This window comes from Xenopus laevis, chromosome 7S (genome assembly GCF_017654675.1).
Source record: "Xenopus laevis strain J_2021 chromosome 7S, Xenopus_laevis_v10.1, whole genome shotgun sequence".
NCBI classification, from domain to species: Eukaryota; Metazoa; Chordata; class Amphibia; order Anura; family Pipidae; genus Xenopus; species Xenopus laevis.
The window spans coordinates 32,170,988-32,186,825 of NC_054384.1; the positions used below are offsets into that span (position 1 = coordinate 32,170,988).

A 15,838-nucleotide genomic window follows, 5' to 3' on the forward strand; every position below is an offset into this window, starting at 1 on the left:
TGGGGGCAGGCTAAAAAAAAGATATTTATTTTAATAAACAATATCTAAATAACACAGAAAGGATTTTACAGACACTGCTTTAAAGACATGTTTTTTGGGGCACTTTATGAATCAGCTCCTTGCACAGCCTTCTAAGCTCTCGCTGCACTGGGAACAACTGTTTTAACCCGGCGAACTTCTGATGAAAAATCCAGACAGCCAAGAATAGTGTTGATAAATGATATAAAACACAAACTGCTGGGAAAATGCCAAGAAACATCCAGAAATGCCCAATCCCTTTAGTCTAGGTCTCAATGTGTTTTAGACCTTTCTGGCATGTAAAACTATTAACGTTTGTTTACAGAATTATAAAGTAAAAGGTTTTCAGTGGATATAGAGGTTCAGAATTATTCTCCCCATTGTAACAAGGGTTCCAAATCCCCTTACATGACATGTGGCAGCCGAAATAGCCCTCAGCCACGAGGTTAAAGTCACTATGCAACATACTGCTTTTGATTATTGTTCTTTAAAATATCCATCAGCCTTTTCAGAAGTCAGCTTGTGTTACATAGTCATAGTCAAGTGGCCGACATTCGGGCAAGAACTGATTTACTAAAGACTCTGTATACAGTGCCATTTTGATCTTGCCCCTGTATCTTATAATGTTATAATCTTGACTTTTACTAGTGTCAGATATGATCAAACAGTGTTACTAAAGACACAGAAACACCAATAAACAGCTGTGTATGTGTTTGTTATGCACTGCCCTGTATGCTTTGGTGCAGAATGATTGAGAGAAAAAGAGAGGGCAATTGAAGAAACATGATCATTTATATATTTTTTTCTTTCACAGCAGATCAGTTGTTATTGAAACTGACAGACAGTGGTGTGTGCAGAGGAATCCCCCTTTATCTAGCAAAGTGTTCTCTGCATATCCATTATAGAAAAAGTCAAGGCCACTCATACAGGGTGTTCAGTGAGTATTGATTTGGTCTGCCAGCAATTTTAATATTTCTTCGGGGACTTTCTAGCAACGGCAGTTAATTCACCCTCCCAAATTGCTTATTCAATAGAATGAACATGACTCCTGAATAAAGTCCCTGAATTTAGTCAGGTGGTCAATCAATTCTTATGAAGCTAAGTTTAAATTAAAATGAAAACCTGGATACTTTTTATTTTTTATGTGTCTTAAGTATAGCTTTGGTGGAGAAATCTCCTTTTTTTCATTGTTAATCTTGCCCTTTATATTAAAAGAAAAACAATAATGGCGTGTATACGTTTATATTACCATTTTTTTCTGGCCCTTTGGAAAGTTAAGGGTAATGTTTCCCTTTTTAGCTGTTATCGAACTGTTCTTAGCTAGTAGGATCATAATGGGTCTTTTTCTTACTGACATCTGTTACTCTGGTTTTTTAGAACTAAGTAAGAAGTTCTTTGAAAGCAAGAGTTGGTATCTGTGCTGGCGGCCTGCGAAGGCCATTGTTACAATCAATTCACAAGAGACTGTAGGCGGAAGCTGGCAATAATAGGCCTTTGCTCTGCTGATTTTCACAAATACTTTAGATTTTCCTGGAAAAATATCAGCACACGAGACTGGAGGAGAAGGGAAAAATATATAAAATATATAAAAAGCCTCACGTTGGGCAACACAGGGAACTCTGGTCATTAATTCAGGTTTATATTACAAGTGTCCCTAGCATTTAGCCATACTTTGTTAATTTAGTTTTACATGACTTTGAGGTATTTGGAAGTATGTCATACAGTAATACTCATGCATTCAGCATGCCAAGTTTTGAAATAAAGGAGTATTTCTCTACATTCTAAATGTAATTGTCAGATACAGCGGTATCAGATACCGATACTGCGGAACTTACACCACCAGGCAAAAATTCGAAACTGTTCACAGGCTTAGACTTGTGTGCTTAAAAATACTGGCAAATATCTGACAGGACATCCAAGTTCCCCTTTACTAGTTACCAAATTATAGGCATAAGTATGAGGAAATCATTGTATAATTCCGTTTGCAAGTCAATCATCCGTACACAGAGACCCAAAAGAAAACAGTCGTCATTTAGTTCAGGTGGTTGACTCACAGAAATGTTTGTTTACATGGTGATATAGAGGGGTATTTCTGGAAGAAAAATGTAATCAAAACAAAACTGACAGTAGTTTCACAGCAATGCCACACACAGTACTTTCACAACCATGACACACATGTACAGGTTTTTTTTTTGCCAGTTTAATGAAAATAACTATTAGAAGAATGCCCTGTAGACTATAAGTACAAGACTAGGGTCTCTTACAAATAGGCGGCCTGGTGAATGTACTTGTTGCCCACGTGCAAAACTCCAATACCATGCCTGTAAAAGAAATCCTTATAATACTGTAGAAATTAAGATCCTCGTGCATTTAACCCCTGCATCTAACTTAGCTTAGTCAATGTAACTTCTCCAAACGCTTGGTGAGAAGCTCAGGGAACTAAGTCTTAACACATTAAGGATCAAAGTTAAATGTTTCTGGTGAAATGAAAGGGACAGTGTTTAGTTAAAAAAGTTACACCCCCTTTGCAGATCCCATTACATTTTACAAACCAAAGGTTCAGCTAGAGCTTTATCCTGAAGGCAATGAGCAGCTGAGGTACTTCTGCTTCCAGATCTCAGAAGTAATTATTAGTCCACAAATCTGCTTCCAGATTTGGGAAGTTAGTCTAGCAATGAGAGTAGGAAGGTCCATAGATATTGCACCATTACCGGCTCTTAAATGGGACAGGACAGGCAAATTGGGTGCAGTAATTCTCTACCTGAGGAGATGGAAAAAGGATTAACATTGTTGTGGTAGCCTGAGGTGTATTCTGTATTAACTTTTAAATATAAAGCACTAATTCTCCTTTGGTAACTTTGTTTCTATAGTGAGACTAGGCAATCTAGAATGGGTGAAGGGGAAAAGTGTAAAATTATCTACAAATAATATAAAAGGCACATTTCTTCTGCAAAGTATATGGTATCTTTCATAGCGGATTTGAATAATGCATTATTAAATATGTAACAAACTTGCATACCCCCTTATAGTGTTGCAGGTTATTTAACTTTGGGGCAGATTTATCAAGGGTCGAAGTGAATTCAAGGGAATTTTCGAATAAAAAAAATTTGAAATTCAAAGTAATTTTTTGGATACTTCGACCATCGAATAGGATACTACGACTTTGAATTCAATTAGAAGTAAAATAGTTAGAATATTCGTCCATTTGATAATTGAAGTACTGTCTCTTTAAAAAAACTTTGACTTCAATACTTCGCCAAATTAAACCTGCCAAAGTGCTATGTGAGACTATGGGGACCTTCTACAGCTTTTTTCTAAGTTTTTTTTAAGTCGAGTAAAATCGTTTGATCGTACGATAAAATCGTTCGAATCGTCCGATTCGATGGATTTAATCATTTGATCAAATGATTTTACTTAGACTGCAGAATACCCAAATATTCGAATTTCGAAGTATTTTTTACTTCGAAATTGGACCGTTGATAAATCTGCGCCTTTGTGTTCCTAGAGCTAAATGCTTTTCAACAAAAATGCTGCTGTATACTTATTCCACTTTTATATTAAGGATTGTATGTGCATGATGAAATAAAATTGCATTTTATGGGATTTCATACATCCTGAACTTGCAGCTTTGCCAATATGCTTTGAGATGTATGAGCTATGAGCTGCAATCAATAGGTAGATAAATATTAGTAGCTTCAAGCATTGATATAGCTGCCCGGTATCACTTGTTTAGCCTCTAGGTTGCTTTGGCCCTGTAGGTGTTTGGTTCCATCAGACATTTAACCTTTTCTACAGAGTCATCAGGCTAAGAGGAATCTAATAGTGACATAGGACTTGTGCTCAGCACTCTGACACTATTGCTTTACTGTCAGAAATAATTTATAGTTTTCTATTTACATCTCTTTGCCTGCACCCCATCCCCAACCTCTGGTTTCACTGAGGTGGTGAAATCAATAAACGCAAACATCCAGAATGGTACTTCGGGGTGTTTTCAGATAGAACGCTAAAGAGACTAGCTTGGGAATAAGAAATAGAAAGAAACTAAAAAATGGTCAATAGGAAGATTAGACACGGCGAGGAATTAATAAACAGAATTCTTTATGCTGAAATGGCTTCAGACCCCCTCCGCCCCAACGATATAAAAATGTTTGAGAACGGCATGTTTGTGCTGTGTAATTTTTAATTATTTAGCATTTTTACTTAAACATGAGTCTGCATAAATGAATTAATATTAGGTATTTATTTTACCCTTGCAGATTTTGCATGTAAATGACAGCACATGTCTCTGCTGAAGAATAACCAATGCCCAAACATTAAACTCAACCTTTACTAAGAATTTTGTTGACTAAGCATGGCTGGAAACAAAGTTTGCTGATAACTATGCAATGGGTAAAACTGTTGAGAAAACAGGCAACTGTAGTGTTATCATAACAAAAGCACATTATGCAATATGTTGGTAGCATTCAACAATTAAGCATTTGGAAATTGAAAGATGGGGTTAATCAGAAGCCGCCTATATTATTCTGTCTCAAATGTTCCAGGTCCTTGTTTTATATTAATATATTAGACTGTCAAATGCTCCAGGTCCTTATTGACCAAATGAACATAGACATTTGAGTGTAATTATAGGTTTGGCATGGCATGTATGGTAGTCATTGTCACATTGTGCCCTAAAGTGTGCCATGTCTTGGGAAATGCCATCTGAAAATGGTGACTAATGGCAAATTTCTAAAAGGTTACCTTCCATAGTGTCCAAAATGAAAACAATTAAAATAGTGCCAACAAACCTAGTAGTGTTTGATAAGGGATCTCTACAATATTAAATACAGTAAAAGCCATACACAGGATAGTAAAGATTTTTCCTGTGTCTGCACTTATTATGTGTTTGTTTAAGAAACAAGTCTGGTATCCTTAAAACAACCTTGTATTTACTAAAATAAACATACAAACGGTAAAATGGACGTAAATCGGTGTAATTCTTTAGCCAGGTGACATTTTATTGACAGTGTAACCTTTGTTACACAGGTATCAGGTTATGCATTGAGAACACATTGTAAAGTTAGTGTATTGAGACACAATAACTCATAAACTGGGCTTGGCGGGGGGAATCTCTGCCTTTGTGTTAAAAATCACAGCTTTTGAGGTATGTACGTTTGAGTGCAATTCGCAGGTAATTCACAAAACAATGGTTTCACATCAAAGCAAATGTGTTCTCAGTGGAAGAAGATACCCAAAATTCTATGTATATGATGGCAAATTGTTTGCATGCCCAAGAAGGGAAACACATTCTGTGAACATAACATACAGTATATTGCAAGCCATTGATAGTAATATAATACAATGAGCCATCAAATCACAAGTCATCTTTCTATATAAGCAGCCCAGATACTAAGTAGTTTCCAGATTGTATTTTTATTGAAATACATAAATGACTGTTCTCTGATGCTCAATAACTATATATATATGTAGAGAGAGAGAGAGAGAGAGAGAGAGAGAGAGAGAGAGAGCGGTACCGGAGATTGGCTATATATTTAGTTGCCTATGTAGCAAACCTGTTAAAACAGTTCCCCAGTTCTGTTGTCCAGTCCAAATTCAGCCCTTTCCCTTTTCATTTTCATTACTCATTTTACAGCTTCATTGTCTTTGAAACCTTGTTATGACTTAAAAGGAATTGCCACCATTAATCTGCTTGAGCTGTCATCATGTCCCAAGTCATTAGTTATGCTTTAAAATGGAACACTTGTCTTTTGTATTAATTAACCAACTAGAGGACATGTATGAAGGAACAAAACCTCCTACCTCACTCAACACAGATGAGGTGTGGGAATAATCAAATACATGCTCAGTGTAGGCAGTATATAATTGTTTCTGTATAGAACATGCTGTCGATGAATTCTTCTAAAATGCTTATTTTTCATTCAGTATTTTTTTTGTCATCCTCCCCCCCCAAAGAACACTCCAGTATCCTTGGGTGTGGTTATTCTTTGGAAACTTCTGTATAATCCTTTACTGTAGTTCATGCGATGTTAGTCTTGTTATTAACTACTGATTCATTAAACAGACATCAATGACCTTGTGCCATGTTTGTTATGTTCATTCCCTCCATGAAGAAAATTGTAGTCTTGCGTCCACAAACTTATTTTGAAATGAATTATTTGTGTTAAATTTACATCATACAGATGAAACACAAGATTTTCTGAAATGCATGTGGTAAACATGATGTTCTTTTCCTACAGAATTATCAGAACAAAAGTCCAACAGCCGTTCCATCCAACACCTGATGGAACACCAGTCAGCACGCCTGGGCATACTCTCGGTAATTGAATTCAAATATTGCATAGAATTTAGAATTAAAGTTAATCTCTATCTATCTATCTATCATCTATCCATCCATCTATCTATCTATCTATCTATCTATCTATCTATCTATCTATCTATCTATCTATCTATCTATCTGTTGATTTATCTTTCTTGTTGGGTATCCATCTAACTTTCCATATTTATTGTGTTAAATTTATTGTGTGTCTTCTGCAAATTGGGAATTTATATTTACACGTGCAGTGGCTCATTTACTACCATAGCAGTAGTTTTGATCAGTTCAGAAAATGAAAGATCCGATCGATTGCTATGAGTATTTTCAACAATGCAAGTTAACACCTATTTAGTAAATAGACCCACAATCTCCTTTCATCAGTGAAGCCGTTTTTCCATTTTCATAATAAAATTCCCCAATGAGGTGCTGAGAAATCTCACTTTTGTATGGGCATGAACATTTAAAGAGAATTCACAGTATGTTATAAAAGTGAATGTTACTCTAAGACCAATATGATATTAAAATATATATATCACATACTGAAATATGATCTTTAAGTACCATACACAGTGAAGCATTCGTTTAGCAATAAGGTGCTCACTGAAAACATCTAGGGATAATTTACTGTATAGAAAGGCAACCTTCAGCGCTCAGGAAATGATAGAGCTCTAATTCTCAGAAACCCTATGTCATTGAGCTGCTAGAGTAATGCTAAGAATTATAGGCCGCAAGAGCTGTGGCACCAAAAGTGGCTAAATTTGGATTTACAGCATTGCCAGGAAAGGCCCCACTTATCTTTGTGGGTGGGAGATGTATACATCAAAGAGATGTACAAAGAGATGTACACCATTATTTAAGCATTGCCAGTGCTACATGCATGCAGAGTAATGCTCTGTATTCTGGAATACGGAAACTGGCATGATATGTGTATTTTGAAGTTTCTATCCAGGTGACCTGATTTATTGTTTGATCCTGTTGGTAGAGGTATGGAATTTATTATCCAGTAACCCTGTTATCCAGAAAGTTCCCAAGTACAGCAATGTCATCACCCTTAGTGTGCTAATTAAAGAAACAGTTTTTTTTCACAGATTGTCTTTCTCTTTAAAATTAAAAAAGAGAACTTTGTGCTCGGCAAACCAAGATACCATGAACCCACATTGGTGTCACGATTATCCTATTGTTTTTTTAATTATAAAATAGATTTGTAGCCCCAAAGCAAGATGCTTTACATTATGGAAAATGTGAAAAACTGCCTGGATAGCAGTGGGACAAACAGTAGTGATTTAAATATAGTGGTGGTGATGAACTTCAATAATACCCAGTGGGTTGCTGCAAAAAGGTGCTGTTTATTTAAACACTACATGTTTCGAGCATAGCTCTTTGTCAAGTGTGACAACAGTAGTAATGTCTTTAACCAAAATGTCCACACAGGATGAGGTTATTACACCAAACATTCCAGATAATAGATTCATACCTGTATAGGGCTTGTTGTTATAAAGTCTGAAGAAACCTTTGCTTAGATTGCCCCTATGTATTTGTTAAACCCTAACACTAGTTGACCCCCTCATTGGTGGTGTCCAAAATTTGAAAGTTGACCCCTAGAGGTTTGAGCACACAATTCAGTGTTAGAAAAGAGTAGTGGCCGATGTATGGCTCTGGATAGACATGATAGAGTGGATGGCATTTTTGTGGTCTTACAAGCAACGGTGTCATGGTATTTAAAACAAATCAAATTATGTATATTGAAAAGTTACTTACAATGACATTATTTTTCTTTCTTTATGGATGGGCATCTCCTTCATTTAGCTTATAAATTCGGTTTATCTCATACATTTTTTTTTAAAATTTACTCCACCTTAAGCTATGGGCTTGCAGCTATGTTGTGTAATTAAACTATACAGTGCATTTCAGATTTATAATGGATCACCAGCATGGCATGTTTATGTATGCAACCAGTTAGAAGATGGTGATTGGATACAAATGGACCCTGGAGTGTAGTGGAATAAAGGGACCATTAAGATATTGAATAATATTTCACGCAGAAATTAAAGCTCAGTGATATTATCAATTTATTAAGCTAGAACTGTTGTTCTTTATGTTTCATATGGATAACAAGACAGGCAATACGATAGTTTTAAAATGCGCTTAACATAGGTGACCACAGTTTCTGGAATTCTTCCCTTTGTTCCGACTCAGAAAACCCGTTCCTCCTCGGGTAAAACTTCAAATATCAAAAGTCCTTTTGAGTCGGCGCTAAAGTGAAAGCTTAGGGAATAGAATAAAGCAAGAAGACAATCTAAGTGTAGTATGTTTTACAATTGTTGCTGTTCAACGATAACCCACTATTACCATAGGGTGTGCATTTAACTTTATATGGATCACCTTAGGTGGGCATACGGGTGGGTACTCACAAGCGTTTGGCTTTAATATGCGCTTATCTCCATTTCCTTGTGTAAACTCCAACTGTTCTGCGGTTAGGCTCCGACCAGCGTTGCCTCCACATTCAGTATGGCACTTCCGGGTCTCTTAGGGATGATGTCAGGTTGCTAGTCGCCTTACGCGTTTCGTCGCATACACAACTCTGATGAAGTTGGGTATGTGACGAAACGCATAAGGCAAGTAGCAACCTGACGTCATTCCTAAGAGACCCAAGTGCCATACTGAACGTGGAGGCAACGCTGGTCGGAGCCTAACCGCAGAACAGTTGGAGTTTACACAAGGAAATGGATTTGATGTGCCTATAATTATTCTACACAAATCACAATACAGCCTGGAAAACTACAGACCCTGCAGATAAGCGCATATTAAAGCTAAACGCTTGTGAGTACCCACCGGTATGCCCACCTAAGGTGATCCATATAAAGTTAAATGCACACCCTATGGTAATAGTGGAATACGATAGTTCTGGCACAATTGTAAACTCTGCAGAAATGATTAAAGTGTCATGTGATAAAAGTAGGGTGTATTACAAGGAATATAAATGAAAGAGATTGTCAAATTATACATATAAATATGGGGTAGATACTTGTACCCTGTAACAGTTAATTGTTAGATTCATCAGAAAAGCAAGTGAGAAGAAGAGGACATTCTTCTCCTTACCAAAACAATGACCTAACTGGAACAGAAATGACTTGTTTCATCACATTGGCACAGCTATTCCCATCAGCAGAGTATGAATCATAGGCATTAAGCAATACCTTTACTGCTTGGGGATTAATAGATAAACCAAGGGGACTTTATAGCACTCATTGTATAATAAGCTTAGGGGAATAGTGGTATAGTGAGATGCACAGGTAACACATATGCTTTATACCTTGTTATATACATCATTGCTATTTGATATTATTGTGCCATTGCACAAAAGCTTTCAGTTTGTTTCCTTGTGACGTGTCCTTCTGCTTAGTTGGTGTAAGCTTTCTGAATGCAATGAAAGTGTGAGAAGATAAGCCCAGTTGTGTTATGTTTATTAGGATATGTCAGAGTTATGTTTCAAAGTTAAACTACAACTCTCATTGTGGGCATTTCCTAGAGTGCAGAATTTTGAGGAGTGCTGTTTCATCACAGCCTTTTTTTCTCCTTTCTCATTTTGTTCAGTTCCCAGTACAGCATCTCCACCTGTCTCCAGCGCATCCAATGATCCCGTAGGCTCTTATTCAATTAATGGAATCCTGGGTATTCCTCGTTCTAATGGCGAAAAGAGGAAACGCGATGAAGGTAGGGAAAAAAACGAGAGAGGCTCTTCCTCTGCTCTTTATTATGTGTCTCGTGCCAAAGGGTCTGGTTTCAAGAGTGTGCACACCAGCTGTTCCGAACCCAGATCATTTGTAGTAATGGGAAAGACTTCCATACAACACCATTTGACTTCAAAAGCTCCCATTCCAAGCCTTTTATGTTTTGGTCATTTGCTGATATCAATAGGCGAGTCTCTCTTCAGCTTCATACTTAATTTAGTAATTTGGTTGCTTGCATAAACTATGTAAAGCATAATATATGACTGAAGTTATATACAGTAGATATTCACTGCAGGGCAAAGCTGCTGTATTTAACCCCTTAAAGGAAAAGGATAGATTGCTTATATGGAAAACTATTATTTGTAAATGTAAAGGGAAATCTAACTGTACCTATGTTTTAACATAAACCAACAGCATATATTGGATTTTTATTAGTAATATCAAATGCTATGCAATTGAATCATGGGAAATATGGGGCAACAGTTTTACTTGTTAAAATCTGTTCTTGGTAACCCTAGCATGAGAGAAGTTTTAAGGCCCATGGCATATAGATTTGTGGCTGAGAAGGTGCCTGTCATTACTTTTAATGGAAACCGGGTGGCAGTTTTCAACCAGGCACCAGACATTAGGGGCAGTGCATGCAGAGGCAACAAAAGTCATCTCTTTGCACCTATTGCCTATAAAGTAAATGATTCACGTAAAAAGTTTCACATGATCAGCACACATATGCTGCTTACACGGCATCACTCAACATACTTTATTAACATTATACACAGATACAGGAGCTGCCATATTACTTTCCACAGCTGTCACATTCTTTTCAGACAACAATTCAAACAACCATAGTGGTTATAAAACAGTGATGGATGCATGTTGAGCTGTGAATACATCATTACTTAAATCCATGAGAAAGTGTTATGGTGGGAAAGCAATATGGCAGCCCCATTCTTATGAAAAAGAGGAATGCAGAAAATGTTTTGTAGGGATGATTTAGGAATAAAGGTACTAAAAGTAAATTGCATCCAATCGGGTTTCCATTTGTACTCTATTTTCTGATGGTTCTGTTCATATATCAGCCAATGGCTGCCTATTTCTTCTCTTTAGTCTCTATTTAGAGACAACCCCTATTTGGAAAAATGATTTATTTGCTGACAGGTCATTTGCACCACTTTTTTTCTTTATAATGAATGCAAAAAAGGCGTTTTGCACTGCTTTTTTTTTTACCAGTATTACATCAAAAGGGTGCCAAGATGTCATCATCAACTACCGTTAAAAACAAATAGAAAGCACAGCTGATTAAGCAACTAAGATATTATTGAGCACACTGGAGGCAAACAATATGGCAGCTTCCCCTCAGGTTTATATACACACTAGCAGAGAAGCGGGTGCTCTATTTCTGCAATAAACAAAGTCATTATATTTTAGAGACTTTTTAAGGTTGAAACATTTTAATAAATAGTGTTTATTCTTCCTTTAAGAAGAAACTACTGTAAGTGGACAAATAGTTGCTGCTGGAGCTTCCTCTCGGCCATCTTATAAAAGGTGAAATATCTTTACCTCTGCCATCCACCTTAAACAACCTCCTCTGTCATCTTTGTTGCTGCTTTCATTAGACAGTAGCAGGGCCATGGATGATTAAGAAGAGGAGAGATAATTATGTGTCAGGATGATGTAGTCAAACTCTCTGGTTGGGTGAAGGCAACGGAGTGATTCACAGCGCCAGCTCTGCTCGACATGTTTGAAACAATTCTATTCTCCCAGGTTTATTGAAAGAGTTAAGGGGAATCAGGCAGATTGTTTTCCTTTGTACGGTTTGGTGGCTGCCGTTTGTAGCGATCGGTAGCCACATGACAACATGTCCGTGCAGCTAATATTATTTTCATGATGTTTTAGCTCATAGTTTATATTCTGGGATTTACGGCCTGCTTGGTTTGCCGTTGGGGTTATTATGACTGACTGGCGAAGCATCATTAAGGGCAACAGTTCTGCCATTTCTGTTTTTATAGATTTGTTAGTTTTTTTCACAGTGTTGACAGGGTACAAATAGCTTTGCTTTCAGGTGTTGCAATGTCTATAATGTTAATAAATTGCCTGTAATGTTTGGGAGTAGAAGCTGTAACCCATGAAATATTGGTCGGCCTTGAATCATGGTCCAGTTTAGAAATGACCATACTTCGGCCTTCCAGCTGTTATTGGGCTACAAGTACCGGTATCTGCTGAAAATGGATTCTGGGAGTTAGGAGTTCAGGTAGAGGCCTGGATATAGAACATCCATATTTATTGCATGCTAATTTATGGTGAATAGTACACACTATTTATATGATTTTATTACGCCCTCTCCCAGAGAGCTTACAGTCTAAGGTCCCTATTACACACACACTATGGTCGCCTTTATTAGAAGCCATATGACTATGAAGATTTTCATTCATCCAGGTCATGGTAGATTTACCTATACTAGATATTTATTAGAAGCTATTTAACACATCTCTGTGTTTTTGGAGCATGGGAAGAAGTCTACACCATTCCGCACCCAGGTCAGAAACAAACTCATGGTATATTTAGAATGGCTCAAAACAGAAGGTCATTGGTCAGTCCCTCCACCTTTCTGCTGCTTTCTATTTATTAAAGTTCTGTACAGTGTTGCACTGTAAGAGATTTATGAGCCCTTGGGGTTATGTATTTATGAAAGTTCTGTATAGTTGTGTAGAAAAGTTTTGCACAGTAAGAGGTCTAATGGTCAGACCAACGCATTTAACCCCTGTAACACTGAACAACACACCTATGATATGACAGTAACGTAACAATTCTTGAATAGAAGTTAAATCAGTGTATGATGTCATGCTGATTATACAATCTGTATGATGTCATGCTGATGACTCAGCAGTGAATCCTATGGCTTTATTTAACCGATTAGTGGCCCTTACATTTTGTGTTAAAAGGGAAGTCTGTTGTGTTTTTATATTGCTTATCAAGGATTTCTACTTACTCAAATCCAGGGACACATCACCACAGTTTGCCATAGTTCACCAGAGGACTTCCCAGCTTTTATGGGAATTTCAATATTATCTGGGATATTGTTTGCCACCTTGTAGTAAGTAAACATGTACTCAGCATTCTCCCAGCAATTAAACATTATTAGAAATCACTTTGCCCTAGTTATAGAACTGATGGATTATTCTGACTTGAATTATGGAAGTTTTGTGTTTTTGACTGCCAGATTATTTTAAACCCCCACACAAGAGCTAGAGCTTTCCTGGGGGTCCAGCTCACTAACACAAAAATTTATAACAAATTAATCCAGATTTCTGTCTGAAGAATAGTGGTGGTGCTGGGCTGGCACTGGCTTTGCATGCTAATAAAAGCACCGTTTCTTTTGTGTGTCTGGCACTTTCTCTCTGGCACTGGCTTCGAATGTCATTTTGGCACTTCCACTTTCTGGCAAAATAAATATTTTATCCCAGTGGTGTTTAAAGGAGCCCCCTTGCTGTTCTTGCAACTCGCTTTCCAAAGCGTTTGTCTCTCTGGCATCATTAATGTCCCTCAATGGTGCTCCTTGTCTGTCTCCTGAATCTTCTCTCATTATATAGTTGGAAACATGTCTGTGTATGTTTGTTTGCCATTTCTTGTTTTTAATGGGCCCTGTAGAATGAATTTTGTGCTTTTTGGGATTATAATGATGTCTGTTTTATTTTGGGGGTTAGGAGATCTCACAAGCACTATGTGTATCCTTGCAATGATAGGAAACATAAATATGTGTTGATGTAGGGATGGGCGAATTTGACCCGTTTCGCCAAAAATTCGTCGCCAAAGCCCATTTAAGTCTATGGGCGGCAAAAAATTTTGTTGACGCGCGTCTTTTTATTTTGACGCACAACGCCATAGAAGTCTATGGGTGTCATTTTTACTGCGAAACAAGGCAAAAAAATCCGCCCATCCCTATTTTTGAGTTGTGTATCATAGATCATTTATTGATGAATTTACTAGTTCATATACTAAACAGATCAGAGGAAATTTGGGGTGTATTCTGAGTCCATTGCACTCAATGAGAAAATAATTTTCTTGATAATGTAATAAAATCTTTAATAGTTGCACAGTCTGAGAAAAGCAGTATGGCAGCTCATATACATAAAAAGAAGCATGAAGAGGAACGGTTAATACCATATGCATGCAACATGCTACTATTGTGCTTTCATTTTAAGGGCAACAATAAGGGGCCCATTTACTTAGCTCGAGTGAAGGAATAGAAGAAAAAATACTTCAAATTTCGAATGGTCGAATATGGCTACTTCGACCATCGAATAGGCTACTTCGACTTCGAATCGAACGATTCGAACTAAAAATCGTTCGACTGTCCCCATAGGCTTCCTAACAATTTTCTGATCAAAGGAATATCCTTCGATCGATGGATTAAAATCCTTAGATTCAAAGGATTTAATCGTTCGATCGTAGGAATAACGCTAAATCCTTCGAAGGATTTACATTCGGCAGTCGAATATTGTTGGTTAATTAACCCTAGATATTCGATCCTATGTAAATCTGCCCCTAAGTATCTTGATCGCATCTTGGTTAGGGCAGCAATAAGGGGCACATTTACTTAGGGTCGAATATTAAGGGTTAATTAACCCTCAATATTCGACCGTAAAAGTAAAATCCTTCGACTTCGAATATCGAAGTCGAAGGATTTACCGCATTTAGTACGATCGTACGATCGAAGGAAAAATCCTTTGAATCGAACGATTCAAAGGATCAAACGATTTTCCTTAGATCAAAAAAAGCTAGGAAAGCCTATGGGGACCTTCCCCATAGGCTAACATTAATGCTCGGTAGGTTTTAGGTGGCGAAGTAAGTGGTCGAAGTTTTTTTTAAAGAGACAGTACTTCGACTATCGAATAGTCGATCGATTTTTTGTTCGAATCAAAGTCGTAGTCGAAGGTCGAAGTAGCCAATTCGATGGTCGAAGTAGCCAAAAAAATACTTCAAAATTCGAAGTATTTTTTATTCTATTCCTTCACTCGAGCTAAGTAAATGTGCACCTAAGTATCTTGATCCTATCTTGGTTAGGATTTGCACATAATTTGAGAGCTGAGCCAGGATCTTGCCAAATATGATGGTTTCTGTGTAGTCATCTGACGTCATTGTTGGTGCCCTTGACAAATGACTGTTGTCACAGTTTGGTTTTGTCTGTGACCAAACTATGGGTTTGGCTATATGAGCAGTATTGATGGTAAATGTATACTGTTCCAGTTCCCGGTACATTCAAATATAATGAGATGTTTGCAAATACTTTTATAAAAACTTCTGTAAAATGTACATCTGTGCTTGGGCCTTGGGTCATAGGTTTGATTCCAGTGAGGGGACTCTCTCCAAGGAGTTTGTATGTTCTCCCGATGTGTTTGCTCCGGGTAGCCTGGTTTCCTCCCACACTCCAGAACATACAGGCAGGTTAAGGGGCTCCTCATAATATTGACCACAGTATGTGGCAGTGTGATTAGATTGTAAGGTGCTACTGGTGAATGATGTATAATCTCTGTATAACAGCATGAGTTCCAACTAAACAAACATAACACAGAGTTGAACTGGGAAGTTCATTCCAGCACAGAAGGGATTGCCAACCTACCTGGTGGTCAGAGGATGCAGGGATTGTAGTTCTGCAGTTAGATGGCCTAAGGCTGGCAGTGCATGCACTCTAATATGCAACACACATAATTTCAGCAACTACAATTCCCATAATTGCATGGCTGCTGTTGCCTGTCAATGGATTGTGGGAGTTGTAGTT

The 15,838-nt window shown here is 37.5% G+C and overlaps 1 protein-coding gene across 12 annotated transcripts in view; it reads left to right on the forward strand.

The window, feature by feature from the left end:
* The window catches only part of LOC108697493 (paired box protein Pax-2-B-like), a 69,166-nt gene that overhangs the window by 12,921 nt on the left and 40,407 nt on the right, over window positions 1–15,838 (forward strand). For all 12 annotated transcript variants that reach the window (XM_041571100.1, XM_018227580.2, XM_018227579.2 and 9 more), the window contains exons 4-5: window positions 6,255–6,334; window positions 9,926–10,045. In XM_041571100.1, the coding sequence (XP_041427034.1) occupies window positions 6,255–6,334; window positions 9,926–10,045 (200 nt within the window). The remainder of the gene's footprint in view (window positions 1–6,254; window positions 6,335–9,925; window positions 10,046–15,838) is intronic.